Genomic DNA, 15,894 nt, shown 5'->3' on the forward strand with positions numbered 1-15,894 from the left:
AGCTTACACCTGCTGCCTGTAAGCATTGCTCCTGACTGGGGAATCGGCGAACTCCTCTGAGAGCTGCAGACGTGAGAGCACAGGACTGCACACGGGTGGTGTAATGTGGCGGAGCACATTAAAACCGATTTACACCAAGAGTCTGGCTGTCAGGCTGTCTTATGGCTGTGCATATAGATGGGCGCCCTGGGGTGTGTTTAGGGGTAAGCAGGGAGACTCCTGCAGAGACTGGTGTAACCTGAATGGCCCTGGTGGGAGTCACAGCCTGGCGGCTGCTCTGGGAATATCCGGCGTTCTCYATCCTTTACCAAATGAGGAAGTTATTTCAGTGCTTCCAGTATCTGCACCATGAGTTGAGATTCACAGTTCCAGAGATTTGACTTTATGGCACTCTCTTTGCTCAGAAATACTGCCTTGATGGTAGGCCTTTTTTGGAGGCAATTGCTGCTTCTTCCATGGTCCTTCTTAGATCATATATGGATTATGGTGGAGGAAGCTCTGGGAGACAGGATGTGAGTGTGCAAAGAAGTACTTGGATTCATAATGGAGCACTTGCTGCTAGAAACATACGGAAAGAATAAGCTCCCAAGTTTGTTTGGATAGTGCTTCTTACAGTCCCCTGCCTGTTGTTTATGGTGGCATTGGTACATCAGTGTGAGCTACTGCAAGACAGACGCTTCTTATCAAAGACAAAAGCCCAAGAAACTTTGAAGAAACAAATTCAAAAGGAGAAGAAAAGTTTAGGAAACCTGCTAGACGATTATTCTCAATCTTTGTAGATATTCTAAAAAATGTTTATGCTGCCTTTAACAGACTTTTTGCAACCAAAATGAGTAATAAGCAAATGCTGGTGAATATAGCAGAAGTTATGCTACTATATTTATCTTTGTCTCCTCTAAAAATGCTTTCTTCTGCAGCATACTGGGCCTTTGTCTSAATTTGATTGACGTAACTTCAAGAAATATTTGTTAACTGATTCTCAGATAAGATCTGGAGGCACTTAAAAAAAAAATCTCAAATTCAAGACCAGTGGACATTCTCCAGAAATTAGAATAAAGRAAAGGACATTGGGCAAACGGAATTAAACTTACTCTTTTCCTTTTTATAGTTATCTAAATTTAACATGTGATGAGTTATTTCAGTGCCTTAACTGATAAGTATAACAAAGCATAGGTCACTCGTAGCATATTTTGTGTGCAGAAGAATTTCAGGATTCCAGGAACGGCAGGATGTAGCCTTTAGTTCACCTGGAAACATAGGCAATCCTGAGGGTGGTTGATAGGCTTCCTAATGAAACGTGGGAGGCAGCCAGGATCTGGAGCCAAACTAAGAGCCAGAAATAGCTCTGCAGAAAGACTCGTTTTGCGCTGTCTGGCGTGGCRTAGCAGAAATTGTGCGCACAGAAATACTGGGCTTGATCTTGCATTGCACATGCAGATTCAATCCTGACTATTTTCCTTTTTAAGTGTTGTGAAAACCTAACTAAATGAATACTGTGTTAAAAGTTTTACCTGTCGCAATATGCAGTAATGTTTTTTCCCCGATAGCTTTCCCTTTACTTGTGGTTTCCGTTGCCTGAAATGCCTGTTGAATAGTGTGTTATAACTAAAGGTGTTCAAATGTGTGTTTCTAAAAACTCCAGCTCCCTTGCTGCAGTGGCACAGGAATGGCACAGCCGCTGGAGGCAGGGGTTTGCAGCGCCTGGAGGGGGAGAGTGGCYGGGAGAGCTGAACTGGGACAGTGCCGTGGCGGCTGCTGTCGGGGACTTGCCTCCCTCGAATTCAGTCGTGATTTGTGTTTTTGTCAGGAAGATGACATGTTTGCTGAGGTTATTCTTGGTGTATTCCTTTACTCGAAGGGGCAAAGTTGAGTTATGATGCCTTTATTCRTTACTTTGCAAGTAGCACGCTTATGGGAAAGTGAACTGAAGTTTATTCTGGTTTGTACATCATGTACTAAATGACTAATCGTGATTATATTTAATTATCAAATCAGACTCTGTCGTCATCTCAGTTTCACTGGGGGCGCTGAGTTTTGCAGGAGTGCGAGTGAAATTCGCTTTCTGGATCTGCTGCTGGGAAGCAGAGATTCAGAAGCCAGGAAGAATACGGTCTGTTTTCCAAATCCCCGGCCYTGCCTGCAATTGCAAAAGCCAAACTAGTATGGCATGGCAGTCCTTTCAAAGCAGCTGACAGTGTGTGTGCTGACAGCCCTGCTGCCTTTTCAGGACARTCCTTTTCCAAACATAGCATAAGCGGTATTCTAAGCAAAAGCCTTCATTCCTTAGCAGAGGATATTTTTCAGCTTGGCACCTGACAGCTTCATTTCAAGCATTTTTGCTGCCACTACTCCAACCCTTTGCCAGCAATTACACTTCTTTTCCCCCACACCCTTAACGATGTGTAAGAGCTGCAATGTAAGAGAATCTGAAACTTGTTTTGGAAAAATACTTGTTCATGTAAAGCTAATGATTGATTCTTCCATCCTCATGATGCGGAATGATGTTTGGTTGGGCCCGAACTTGAAGCCTCTAAGCTTGATCAGTACAAGACACACGAGACCTGGCTGCATCCAGCCCAGCGAGTGGAAGTGCTCCCAGGACGCAGCTCCTCGCTGGGGCCCAGCTCCCTGGAGGGGCCGTGTGCCGAACCGACTGGCCCGTCCTCCAGCAAAGGCAGATTCAAAATGCCCAGACTGTTTGGCAGCATGTGATTAATCACTGTCCATCTAGCAGTGTTTGCTGGTGATGGAATTTGGGTTCTGTAATGCCATCAGCAATGGCCAAGTCACACTGGTGATCGTTTTAAAATGACCACGTTCCAGTGATTTCTGTACTGAACGTTTTCAGAAATACACAAGTCTGCATTTGTGAGGCTACTATGGGAGAGGCTCAGTGCATGCACAGGTAGGAAGTACCTACAAAGTACGTTAGCATAACATGAGTTATTGAGGCATTTGTGAACAATTAACATCCAGAAAGATTTGTGTGTTACTGCACCTTAAAAAAAAAAAAATCCTCAGGAGAGGGGAGAAAGCGCTGACAACAGAACTAGCGTAGTTTGTAGCACACTAAATGTCTTTGCAGGCATTCTCCACTGATGCTATTCCTGGTGTTCGATAGCTTTCCTGTAGGGTGAGAGTATACCTGTGAGCCTAGGCGTGCACTGTTGTATTTTAACTTCTGGCCATTGAGCGTGTCTTTATGTTTTGTGAAGTTGCYGTTCACTGTTTAAATCAAGAGATTGAAGGGACGGATTCTCCAGCACCGAGTCTCCTTCCTTGCCTTCTCTTTCAGTGTCTTCTCRCCTGGACCACCCAGCTACCAGATGGCCCAGCCGATGCTGGGTATCCCCTGAGAAACTGCCTCCCTGCAGCACTGTTTTGGGGAAAGGCAGGGTGTGCACAAGGCTGTAAGGCTGCGCAGATGAGCTGTGCTGGCCACCTCCTTTACTCTGGGAAGAGAAAAACATTCTTGGAGGGGAAAATTTGGGGCCCTGGAAGCAGAGCCCTGCTCTGAATTTCACTCCAGCAGGCTGTTTCTCAGCTGGCTGCAGAGCTTCACGAGGTGCTGTGTTACGTGGGCGAACAGCCTTCCCTCTCCAGCTACTGCTCTTTTAAGTTTAGATATGAAGCTGCTCTTGACACTAAGTATATGCTCTGGTTAGAATTGATAACCTCATCTCAGGGACATGTGATAGCAAATCAAACAGTGACAGGTTGGCCACTCTTCTATAAGTGCATGTCCTGCTGCATCCTGCACCCTGGGCGCTGGTCTGAAGGATATGAGAGGCTGGACATTYGGGAGAAGCTATATTAAAAAAGCAAGGCTGATAGAAATGGCATGGAGTGAACCAGAGAGCCATCAGAGGACAAACTAACACAGATTGCATACTAACACTAGGGAAATATACTCCATATGAAGAGAACGATCCAATTTAAACCTGGATGAGTAAGCAGTCATATAAGCTAAAACACTATTTCAAGCGATCATGTGCTGAACAGCCAGAGGGAGAAAGTCCTAAATTAAAACTAGGAAGAGGAGTAATCTCTGTACTGTGACTAGGGGRAAAAAATACATGTACTTAATGTGACTTTGCAGACAGCCTGGTAATCTTGATTAATGGGAATATCTGCGGAAGAAAGAGCTGTCTGGCAGAACACTGACAAAATCGATACCTCTTGGAAGCCGTTGCGGCTTGCTGCTTTGTCTTGCCGGTGAAGAGAAATGAGTATGTGGAGCATCCAAGTCTTTACTTCAGTAACTTGATGGAAGGCAAGTAGAACAAGTAAAGGATCAATATATATCTTACCCTTTTCACTCACAAGATCAAATAATACTTTGCTGTATTAAATTAGCATGGAAATCAATCATCCTTTATCTGTCTGCCTCCATTCCCTGTCAAAGTGAAAAATCTGTTGTAAATAACTGAGAAGTCCTTGTTAGTGAGTCGAGGTATCGAGGATCAAGACCAATATTTAATAGATGTCACAATTCCTAGACAAAGTAATAACAGATTTACTGAGAGCCTCAGCGCCAACGTCTGCCTTGATAACTAAATGGTCCTTGCAACAGCCTGCTTCAGCGTGTCGACTCGTCCGGGGCTCAGAGACCAGCGACTGCAGAACGGAGCCGCCCAGCTCCGCGGGGAGCTTCCCGAGGCCAGGCGTCCCCGTCCGCGCCGTTCCCCCGCTCCGTGGATGTCGGCAGARCCACCCGAACTTCTGCCCTCCGGGGCTTGGCGCTTCGCTGCTGAGGAAATCGCTGCACCTTCACTTCAGCAGGATGGTTTTACCTGACTGAGTGAAGTCAAGCTTCTGACTGCCCCACGTAAAGTTAGGAATGTATTTTCACTTGGTCGCTGGGGGAAGGTGAGCACTCGTAAGGAAAAGAGAGGAACTTGTGAGGTTTTTTTTTTTTTTTTGACTTATCTGCAAAGGAATTGAATGTGAAGCAGCCTGTGCTTCAGTTTTACATCCTACGTTCTGCGTGTCTGGAGATTGGTAGCGTATTACAGTTTTCCGCAGTAGGACTAGCCAGCCAGGGGAGAAACAGTTCTCTGATTTTGGACTGCAGAGTATTTGTACTGGAGAATGCTTTTTATTTTGGTGTTCTTTTGAGTAAATAATGCACCTAACGTTAGAAAAAGTCTGCAGATAAAATTTTAAATCATTTGTGTTGTACCATTCGTTGCAGCAYAATGTAACAGCCACTTTAATAAACTTGCTGATAAGTTTCAGACTAATGAGCATAATAGAAACTCTCTGGACAAAATAATGGGGAAAGGTTTTGGTTAGCTGCTAGTTTATRTTTTCAGCAAAAAACATGGACACTTGCAGCTGCACCTCTCTGAGTTTGAAAGCTCTGGAGAACTGAGCTAATCAAACAGTTGTTCATCATTCTGAAACTGTACCCTTATTTAATTCTAATAATAGTTATTGATAAACTACTCTGCTTTCGTTCTATTTTTCCTTCATCCTGAGTGTTTATCAACTTCTAAATTTGAAGATTTTTTAATCAAAATATTCCTATTAACAAAATCATCTTTAATGATGCTGTCACAGRTTTTAGTAATTATATCCAAAAATATATTGTCTCCTCTTTGGTAGCTAGGAAACCTCATTTCTTCTTCGTGGAGGGCAGGTAGGAGGTATGTAAAGTTAATGCCATTCATGCACAAACAGAGTTATCACTGAAGATGGAGAAATTCCTTGTAACCACGTTGGGAGCTGCACAAGCTCCGTTTCATGGCTCTCGGCTGCGGAGGGGAGCAGTGTGCTGTCCCTCCTGCTGACGAGCAGACGCACGGTCCCAGCTCTGACCACCACAATGTTCTGACGTACTTTCTCCTAAAAAGGTCCTTTCTCCATCAGTGTATGTGACTGTGCATCTTACACACACAGACAAATTTCTTAACACAATTCACGATAGAAATTCTTTAACAGTAATATATTGCTTGCTTCACACTCTATTTTTTTTAAAAAAAGAAGAAAAATCATGAAATAAAAGATAAATTAAATAGAACAGTTAATTTGAGAAAATTGCACAGCAGAGACTCCAGATGGATATTAACTGATAATGTATTTATCTATTCTTTCCAATTTCCAGGCTTTTTTTTTCCTCTGTTATCCCCCGTCTCTTGTTATTAAAATTAACAGTAATAGATTTTATTACAACTTGCTTATAAAACATGAATCCCGTGAAAAAAGGGCTGAAAGACCTTTGCAAGCAGGTATGTGGCAGCTATCTGTTGTCTGCAAAGGCTTACATGTATTAGGAGTGTGAGACTCTTATAAGCTGCTTCGGAGGCAGGATAAATGCTGGGTTTTGAGTATAACAAGGGGAATGCAGATATGACTGGGGAATGTTGGATGAAAGCTGAGATGAGGCTCTTACGTATATCACATGGCTAAAGAGTGCAATGCTATTGTGAATCTGCTTTCTGTGTTAAGCAGCTGATGCTAATTAAAAATGTCAAACATTTCCTGTAAAACCAAATGTCTGATCCAGATTCCTGGCAGACAGAAGAAGGGTCAAATTTTCATATTATTAACTTTTTTTTATGCTACCTATAACAATATTTAAATACTTCTTAAAAAGCACTACATTTTAAGTGATGCTGAATTTTTGTCTTGATAGTCTCGCCCTCTCAAGTCTTGTSTTACATGTGGCTGATAACTTCTGCTGGCTGTCGGGTGTTGCTGAAAGAGAGTTCAGCGGCTAATGCACAGTGCTGGGGGTGTTCTTGGCCACCAGGCTGTGTTGCCGTTCAGCTCGAAATTGTAGAGTTCTATGCTTTTTTGTTCTCTTTGGTATTTAAATACTAAGAGAAAACAGACATGTAGAGGAAATACTTGGTGTGAGCATTCTTATTTYGTAAGTATTCATAGCTGTTAGTGTTAGGTTTATGCTAAGTCAGAAAAATTTAATTTCTGTGAGCATGATTCTATGTCAATGGACATAAATCAGACAATCATTTGAAACTCTTCCTTTCCGTATGGAAAAATGCAGAAATGAGAACATCTCACTTTTGCTAAGTTCTGATTTGTCCGAGTTTGGCAGCTTAGGGAGAATGAAATGTGCTTTGTTTTATTTTGCATCCTTCTGTGGGAAAAGTTCTGTAGCTGTTCTGATATGAGATGAGAAGGAAGCTTGATGGTTAAAAAAAAAACACATTCAAATAAAAGAAAAAAGGTGAAACTGGCCTTTTCTTGAAACATCCATTGCAACATGTAAGACCACAGCCTGATGAATTATATCAAGCAGTTGTGATAGAAGATGCTGCTTTAGTCCTTTCTGTGTCAGAAGAGCAATAAGAATGAAATTCCAATGTGAATCTTTCTCAGGGAGGATCTCTGTGTCTTAAGATGGACTCCATCACCTTAGAATGTATTTTTCAGATTTAAATAGGATGAATATAATGTTAAAAGGGTTGGGAATGAGGGTATTTCCTATTTTTCTCCAGCATGTGATTTTTTAGTAACTTGTGTATAAGATGGTTAAATTCCGCAATTTTAAGAAGGGTTGCGGTTTTGTATGCTTTGGTAGTCCTGCATACTTCTCTTTTGCAGGGTTACTTCAAATTGTGGTGATTGCACAGCACCATAGACGCTTTTCCTGGTGGGGCTGGGCAGGGAGCGCTGGCTGGCTGGGAGCCCCCTCGGGGGAACGCTGCCTTCTTCACAAATACCTGTGGAAGCAGGGTCTTCTGCTGTGTCGCATACGTGCGAGTCTTCACAGGGTGGCTAGCCGTGTAATTTTCTTTTTACGAGTTTCTTGCAGCAAGGAGAGAGTCTTTTGGTTTTGTAATTCAGCAGGTTGTGTTCTGCCGGCTTGGTTACCAGCTCGGATGCTTTGCTGCCGGGGGCCGATACGGACGTAGGCACAGGGACCGAACTGCCAGGGCTGCACGTGTGACGGAGCAGCTAAGTGCGCGCTGTGCTCCTTCCCATTGCCGGGCAACGAGCCCAGCATCGCCAAAGCCTTGAGCATAGCATAGGCTTTCTCCTGTATGCTTGATTATTTATTTATATATGCCAATCCATAATAGCATAATAACAGACTTGAAACAATAAGATAATTATTTCGCTTCTTGGGTGGTTAAAATTAACTGTGCTCATTGCATATTTATTCAGTAAAAGATACAAGATGTTTAGTAATCACCCAGAAATTCATTATCTGCATAATATTCTGTTTCTAAATATGTATTGCATTACCGTTAATCTGTGCCAACAGCAAGCAAGCACACAGTAATAGCTGATGTAATTAATTTTTCCCTTACATGCCAAAGAGAACATCTGGGCTAATTGTGCATTTCTGACAAAAGCTGCCATTCTAATGGGGGTCACTGTTTGCRCACACATGCGCTCATTATATATACAAACACACTCATGCTTTCAGATCATCGCTGAGCAGACTGGTAGCTCCTGTTGATTTGTTACTGAGGTCATACTTGCAATGTCTGTGGGCAGCATTAGTAAATGGCAGCAGAAATAATATGCTCCCCTTACAAACAAAAAACAAATAAACCTGTAATGCTGTTCTTTCTGCTTTTTTTTACCAGCCACCACTGGTCCAGGCGATTTTCAGTGGCGATCCAGAAGAGATACGGATGCTGATCTACAAAACGGAGGATGTCAACGCCTTGGTATGTGGCTTAGCATTATGGGTGTGCCTGCGATGTGCAAGCACCATGCTTGTGAACTGTTGCAGTGATGATATTAATCATGTCCTTAGTAATTAACAAGTAACAAAATAAAAACATCGGAGATTCATGACTTGAATGGAATCTTAATTAGTCATCTGAAATATAATTATCTTCAGCAGGTGACATTAAATTCCCTAAATGTATGATGATTATTCCAAATGTACAGGTCAGTCCAGAACCTCAAGTTTTCTTTCTTACTGAGAATATGAATATCAGCAGCTGAAGGCTGCATATTTTGACTCTCTGTAGAGTTTCCTTTTATGAAGAGTCTTTACAGATCAGGAGCTTTTATTCAGCATTTGACTGTACTTGACATAAAACTTTGCTATAGGTCCCAGCAGTGAGAGAAAGGAAGCTGTATCTTGGCCATGATTTGCCCACAGAGGAATTAATGTACTTCAGATTGGCTTACTTCTAGCCAGAACAGTGGTAAGCAGCTGTAAACAAGTGGTAGTTAAATTTTTTAACAGTGGAAAAATTCTTTGCTCGAACTTGTTCTGTTTGCAGAAGCTCTCCTCTGCCTTTCCTTAGCCTTCTCCTCTTTGATTTATACTGTTAGAAATGAACCCTGCTAGTCTTTTGGCCACAACTTGTGGCCTCTGAAAGCAGTGGGAATAGAAAGAAGAAACAAAACAGTGATTTTTCCAGGTGTTCCTTGGACTTGTGAATCAATCTTCCTTTTCTTCATGCCTTTTTCCTGACATAAAGCCATTAGTATATTTGTAGCTAATTCCAGCAGCTTGCCTGGTGTAGTCTTGGCACTGCAGCTTTTGCAGGCAGTGTGGTCCAGACATGTGGCTCAGCGAGGCAGAAAGGAGCTGGAGAGGTGATCCTGCAGATCTGGTTAGCTGGGGCTGCGCTCCCTTCCTGGCCAAGCGAAGGGGAAGATGTGCTGTTGGATGAATGGGGAAGCTGATCAGAGAGAGACCTTGATGTTAGGCTTTTAAGATTTTCCTGTGATTCCTGAATGTTTTCCTGACATAAGATCCTGAAACTACTTCCTTAAAGCATCAGCTTGAGTTTCCTTGATATTTGTTTTCCTTTTGACAGTCTTATAAAAATACCTAGATGAACGTGATAGTCCTAAAGGTTCTTCTGTATTTTGTGTTGACTTTTCAAAATAGCATTTTCTGTGCAAGGTGATTGTAGGTATTGCAGATGTTTGGATGTCCTTTGGCTGCAAGTGTGGGTGCAATATTAGCTGAATAATGTATATTTTATAGGTGAGTACCATTGCACTTAACAGAAAATGTCATTGGACTTGAACATATTTGCCCAGAATCCTGTAAAAGTTCGTTGAAGAATTCTTTGCCTGAACAGCTATTTTGTCAGGAGCAAAAAAACCAGACTGTTGTTTGGAGTAATTAAACATGTCTGTCAACACAAATTCTGAAGATTGTGTTTTTCAATACACAAACAAGTGTCAAATGCTCAAAATGTCACTAAAGAAAGATCAAAGGATAGTATGTACCCCTTGTGCTGTGAGCTGGCAATTTGCATGGCATGCTTATGCTTCTATTTTAAGGATGTTTTTAATTACTTCCATGTTAGTGTTTCTCTAGTGCTTGGCTGCTCACGTGAGAGGAAATTCTGACACTGCTTGCCAGTGTTTTATCCTTTGTTGATAATTTTAGTTAGCTGTGTTAATATTGAAATGGTTCAAATATAAGTAGGGTAGGGAAATAAAATTTAACCCTGTTTTTGCAGCAAGCGTTTGGGATTTCTGAAGTTTTATAGATCCTATTTTGGAACTTGCTATGACAGAGGTATTAGAGGAAAAAGACATATGGAGAAACTCTGCAAAGTTAGTAAAATATATACATATTACCTAAGAGAAAATGCGTCTCGGAGGAAAGAGTTTAGAGCAAATCAGAAACTTTAGAAGGTTACTTTTTTTGGTCTGGTAAAATAATTAAGCTCTTCCTAAGCCCGGAAATGTGTGTTTATAAACATGACTATATTCTAGATGTTGCTATAATTGTAACTTCTATTTTGCAATAAAGTGGAAGTTGTAAGGGTTTGGCTTAGAAACGTGTGTTGTTCAGTTCAGTCCGCCAAGAGAGTGGTCACTTTGACCTCTCCGGTTCGCAGCTGCGCGCTGGGGGAACGCGGTGCTGCTTTTGCATCTCGAGGGCAAAGACACTGCTCTGTTTGGCTGGTGGCGAGTGATTCCCCGTGACCGAGTGCCGAATRCTTCCATTCCCATGGCCTGCCGGCAGGTAGTGCCTGGGCTGCGAGGCGAACGGGGCAGAACCGGTGGCTCTGACCATCCAGCCCACCCGGTTAGTTACAGGCGAGTGCCCTCAACCCGTACCATTCGGTGTGTTTAGACATGTCAGGGTGATTGTGGTATGTATGGGAAGATTGGGATTTTTTGGGGCTGTTTTTGGCTATTTGTGCTGTGGAAGGAGTGCAAATGGATGATGCTTCTGGCTGCACTGGTTACCTGGGATTTGTTGTACATGCAGCTGTTTCACCCTGTAAGTGTGCAGCGTTCCAGGTCTTATGTGAAATGTCATTATTTTTGCTGAAGCAAAATTCCTTCTGTAAAATGTTCATCTCAATCTTCGAGTTTCCCTTTAAAAAAAAAAAAAAAAAAAAAAGGAAAAAGAAACAGCAAGGCAAACGAGAAAAGCAAGGGACCAAGGACCCCCCAGCATTCCTCCCTGTAACTGGTGTGATGTTTGCAAGCCAAACCAGTCTCTTTTTTCTTTCCACTTCCCTCTTTATCCTCTCTCTCGGCTTTTTCTCTCAGATAAAACCCTGAAATAAAATTTATGCAGAACCCTGATTTCCCCAGAATACCTTTGACTGCATTTGTACTTCGGKGTTAGTAAGTAATGCCCCCCTCCTGCTGCCAGTGGTATGGTCRAAGGCAACACCTCCTTTCCCTGGAYATAGCCGCCCCGTCTGCRGCTGAAGTAGTGGTTTTTTTATTTTTTGGGGTGGTGGTGGTGGAATAACTTGTACAGATGCGGAGTTTGACTCGTGGTGTGGTCCTCAAATACCACGTCCTGCAGCGTGGGTGTTTCCTGCGTGCTGCCCAGCAGCCTTTCCCACCGGCGGTGTTAGTGCCTCGGTTTCCTCATCTGCGATCAGTGGATAATTTTAAACAAGTAACTAATAAAACGCCTTGAACCTCGTGGAAGGAAAATGTTAGAAGAAGAGAAAAAGGTGATCCTTCTTTCTGTCTCCAGCCGATCGAAGTATTTATCCGTTCCGCCTCACGGGCACCCGGCAGCTAAAGGCGCCGTGCAGAAAGTCCTTGTTTCCGAGGCTGAGCCGGGGGCGCTGGGGGTGACGGTTGCTGGAACCGGCTTCCACGGCTGGGGCCGGGGACGTGCGGGGCTGGTAAGGAGCAGGCCGCCGGCAGCCCCGCGCCGCTTCGCTCTGCTCCCGCTAACGCCGCCGGATCTCCCGGCTCGCCCGTCCGAGCCGAGCTGCTCCCGCTGGGGCTGCGGCTCCGGCAGCCGGGTGGCAAGGGAGGATGCGGGCGTTTATTTTCTGTGGCAGCTGCACTTGTCTTTTAGCAGCACACAGTTCTTTAGCAGACCTCTAACCGGAACAGCTACTGCAGATCGGAGAGCTCGGATCCGTTACCTCCTGTGGGACCGAGGGGATCTGTTGGCCGCTGCCTTAGCGCGCCCGAATRTTTCACCTGGGCTGATCCGATCCGCGGGGGCTGCTGTCCGCTAATCTCCGTGCCCTGGGCCCTGAGCTCAGCAGGACTTGGGGACTAGTCTAACTTTAAGCCTGTGAAGGACCTTATCAGAGTCGCGTGGTTTTTGAAGATGTTCAGCATGAGTGCTTTCCCTGTTGAGGCCCTGCGTCCTTGATTGCCTGTTGTTAAATGCTTAATTTCCTTTATTTGTAYTTCTAAACAAAAATGCGTGTACAGATAAGGTTAGCCTGCAGCATCGCCTTTTCTGTGARCTAGTGCGAGTCACTGATGCAGTTTTGCAAGGAGAATGTTTATCTTATCTCGGAATAATTTCTGGTGGCCGTTGTTTAGCTTRTTGTCCGCTGCCTTTTCCTGACCTTGTGCTCCTTGCTTGAAGCAGGTCTGATTATTTGCTTCAATGCTATATGTGACCSTGTTATCACTTTTTCTTTCCCCTTTCATTTCCTTTCCTTAAAACGCACGCTCAGATCTGGGGTACCGCYGGACCTTTCCGGGAGATGACAAATTCTCTTTTTATTCCTCTTTCTCTTTCATAGCCTTCGGGCTTCAGACCACTGCGGGTTCCTTACTTGTTTGCGTAACTTTTACTGTTCCCCCGGGGTGGCAGAGGGACGCCGGCAGCTGAACCTCGGCGGCGGGCAGAGCTGCCAGCCGCGTGGCACCGGGGCCGGGTGGAGTTGGATAAATAAACAGTTGGGATCAATGGACAGACTTGGGTGGGTTTTCTCCTGGGAAGTGCAGAAGTGAAGCTTAAAAACAACTGCATGACCGAAACCCCTCTTTCTGCGAGGGCTTGACTCATTTAATTTGATGGGGTTTTCTGCTATTCGCAAAAGTGAAAGCAGAGATGCTTGTGGGTGGTATTACTTTGCTCATAGGAGCGATGATACTCTTGTAGTTTCTTTTTTTTTTTCCCGAGGTCTCTCTCACCCATTAGCAACCACTTGGGTTTAAACTGTGGCATCCAAGCATAGCAGAAGCATAAAATTCCAGTTTCCAATTTCATGTCTTTTCTTCCCTGGATTATCAAATTTCCGTGAAATTTACAATTTATTATAAAAAATTGCTTAAACATAAAAAAAAAAAAAAAAAAAAACACAGAATGGCTTTGGTCCCTTGGTACAGAAAATTACTTATTCTTGTATTGTTTGTATCAGACTGCTCAGTTCTGCTACCAAACCTAGCTGTCTTGCAAGATGCTGCTACAGAATTTACCACTGACAGACATATAGCTGTTAATAATATTACGCTATTTATGCATTCAGCTGAACAAGTTAAAAAGAGATAAAACAGATTCTGTTCTTGTACAAATGTTTGATCAATCTCTGTGTATTTTGCATACGAGATAGCCTTATGACAGGTAATATGAAATAAAACTTACAGCAGTTAATGTTACCCTGTCTCATGATGTGGAGTTATTGGGCCAGCGAAAGCTTGGCTGTGGCAAATTATGTCAAGGCGAAGGTCTGCAAGTGAGTTTGCCAAGCTGGATTTACCTTGTTGCCAGGTATTGAACACACAAAAAAATCCTTTTTGTTGTTAGGTTTCTGAGCGGATGCTTTTGGATATGGATTTTTTTTTTTAAAGAATTTAGCCCCATAAAATACAGTGGGTTTCTGAGGCTGAAAGAAAAAATTGAGACTTTTGTAATACTGTTATAATTGGTCTACTGTGTGTGTGGGGGGAAGTCTAAGCTTCCCCCCCCCCAACTGTGCCAGCCAGGGTGTCCAGGTACTCTGTCTTTTGAGTGTTTTATGTGCATGCTTAATATGCATGATCGAAACCCACTACAAAAGAGTTTATGGACACTGTATATTATAGATGTTTGAAAAATTCACAAGTAAAACATTAAACATTGTGGTCATCAGCAGCTCAGTGCTGGAAACATTTTTCAGCATTTGCTTGTGCATGACAAATGCCTCTGCAGCACTGATTTGCCCACCTTTGTAGCATATGTTGAAGACTGTCTGAACTATATAGTGTGTGATTACAGCTCAGGCATGTTAAAAGGTACCTTGCTTGACKGGCTCCGGGATGCGTTTCAGGGAGGGAGCGCGAATCTCGACAGGGCTTCTCTGTTGCTGTGGCTCGCTGGGGGAGCGCACTTGTTACCAGTCGGCAGTATTTGATGCGGGTGGGTTGTCCTGCTCTTGTAAATTTAGCCAATGTGCGAGTCTCTTAGAACTCCAGGTATTAGTGGTTAAGAATTTGAAATGAAAAACATGGTTAAGATATAGTTAACAGTATTGTCAGTTCTTGGGATTTTGTGTTGGCCCTATTGTAATGTTCAATGGTTTCTTTTAAAAGCCAATGTTCCAAAATCATCTGAATAAAGGAATCAAAGCAAGGGTGGTTTTGCAGAACTGCATTTATAAAGAAAATATTGAAAATGTTAAGCCTGAAAAAGGCAGAAATCAAATAAAAATAACTATATTCCTGAAGTTTATTAACAACATGCATGAGAGTAGAAGACTGACCTGTCAGGCTGGTAATATTTTTGTTTGTGTGTGTTTAAGGGTTGGTCTAGGCTGTGCAAGCCCGTTTGGGGCTGTTATTGACAACTAGGCTAAATGGTGTAGAATAACCTTTTTAGACTAGGAAAATTGTGTCTTGTCCTCATGTGGAGTTGCAACTCATTCTCCAAAGATACCTTTCTTATAGACTGATGCTGTAGTGTTGATACAAACGGTGTCTGATATCCAGAAGGGTCTAGATTTTGTGACTGCAATACTTAGAGCAGCTTCGGAAAAACACTGGAGGGTTGTTTCTTTCCCCTACACAGCTGTATTCAGGCTTTGCTCGAGAGGGACCGCAGGGGTGTGATGGAGATTTGATATGTTTTTATCTGATTTTCATCTGTCTGTAAAAAGAATATCAGATCAAAGAAAATTTCTCTGCAAGATTTGATACAACTATGCGATAAGAAAATTGAGGGCTACTGAGAGAAGCAGGTGTTTTTCAGACCTTAAATTTTGTTCCTTTACTGATTGAGATTGCATTTCTAATTACAAGCAGAAATACATATAGAAAATAAAACATTGCATAAGAATGCGTTGCTCCTTAGCACTTATGGGCCATGTTTTATAGCTGCATGAACTGTTGTTTTGCAGGATGCTGAGAAACGAACTCCTCTTCACGTTGCATCATTCCTGGGAGATGCAGACATCATCGAGCTTCTCATTTTGTCAGGTAAGATATTGTCTCTATAAAGTATTCACTGGTTAATTAGCCAATGTCAAAGCTACAGGGAATACCCAGTAGAGATCGTATGTCACCGGACTTTGGGCACAGTCTGTATCTGAGTTTCACAGAACTGTCCTCAATATTTTTCAAGCTAAGAGAATATGTTTAAGTTTGGTGATATAGTTATAAAACATGTACTGTGGCTGAGGAGAATTAATAAACATTTTAAAAACATGTAAAGCATTCAAACTGATATTATTTGTAGATTCAGAAACATGCTGAAGCACGTATTTGAAATGTGGGCTCAAGTCCTGGAGTACAAGC

At 42.9% G+C, this 15,894-nt stretch overlaps 1 protein-coding gene across 1 annotated transcript in view; it reads left to right on the forward strand.

Moving 5' to 3' along the window:
- Positions 1-15,894, forward strand: part of ANKRD44 (ankyrin repeat domain 44) — a 125,434-nt gene that overhangs the window by 40,908 nt on the left and 68,632 nt on the right. The window contains exons 3-4 of the mRNA XM_085299560.1: positions 8,562-8,645; positions 15,498-15,576. Coding sequence (XP_085155686.1) covers positions 8,562-8,645; positions 15,498-15,576 — 163 coding nt within the window. The remainder of the gene's footprint in view (positions 1-8,561; positions 8,646-15,497; positions 15,577-15,894) is intronic.

The sequence above is a fragment of the Rhea americana genome, unplaced genomic scaffold (genome assembly GCF_003343005.1).
Source record: "Rhea americana isolate MKP2758 unplaced genomic scaffold, rheAme1 scaffold_15, whole genome shotgun sequence".
NCBI lineage: Eukaryota > Metazoa > Chordata > Aves > Rheiformes > Rheidae > Rhea > Rhea americana.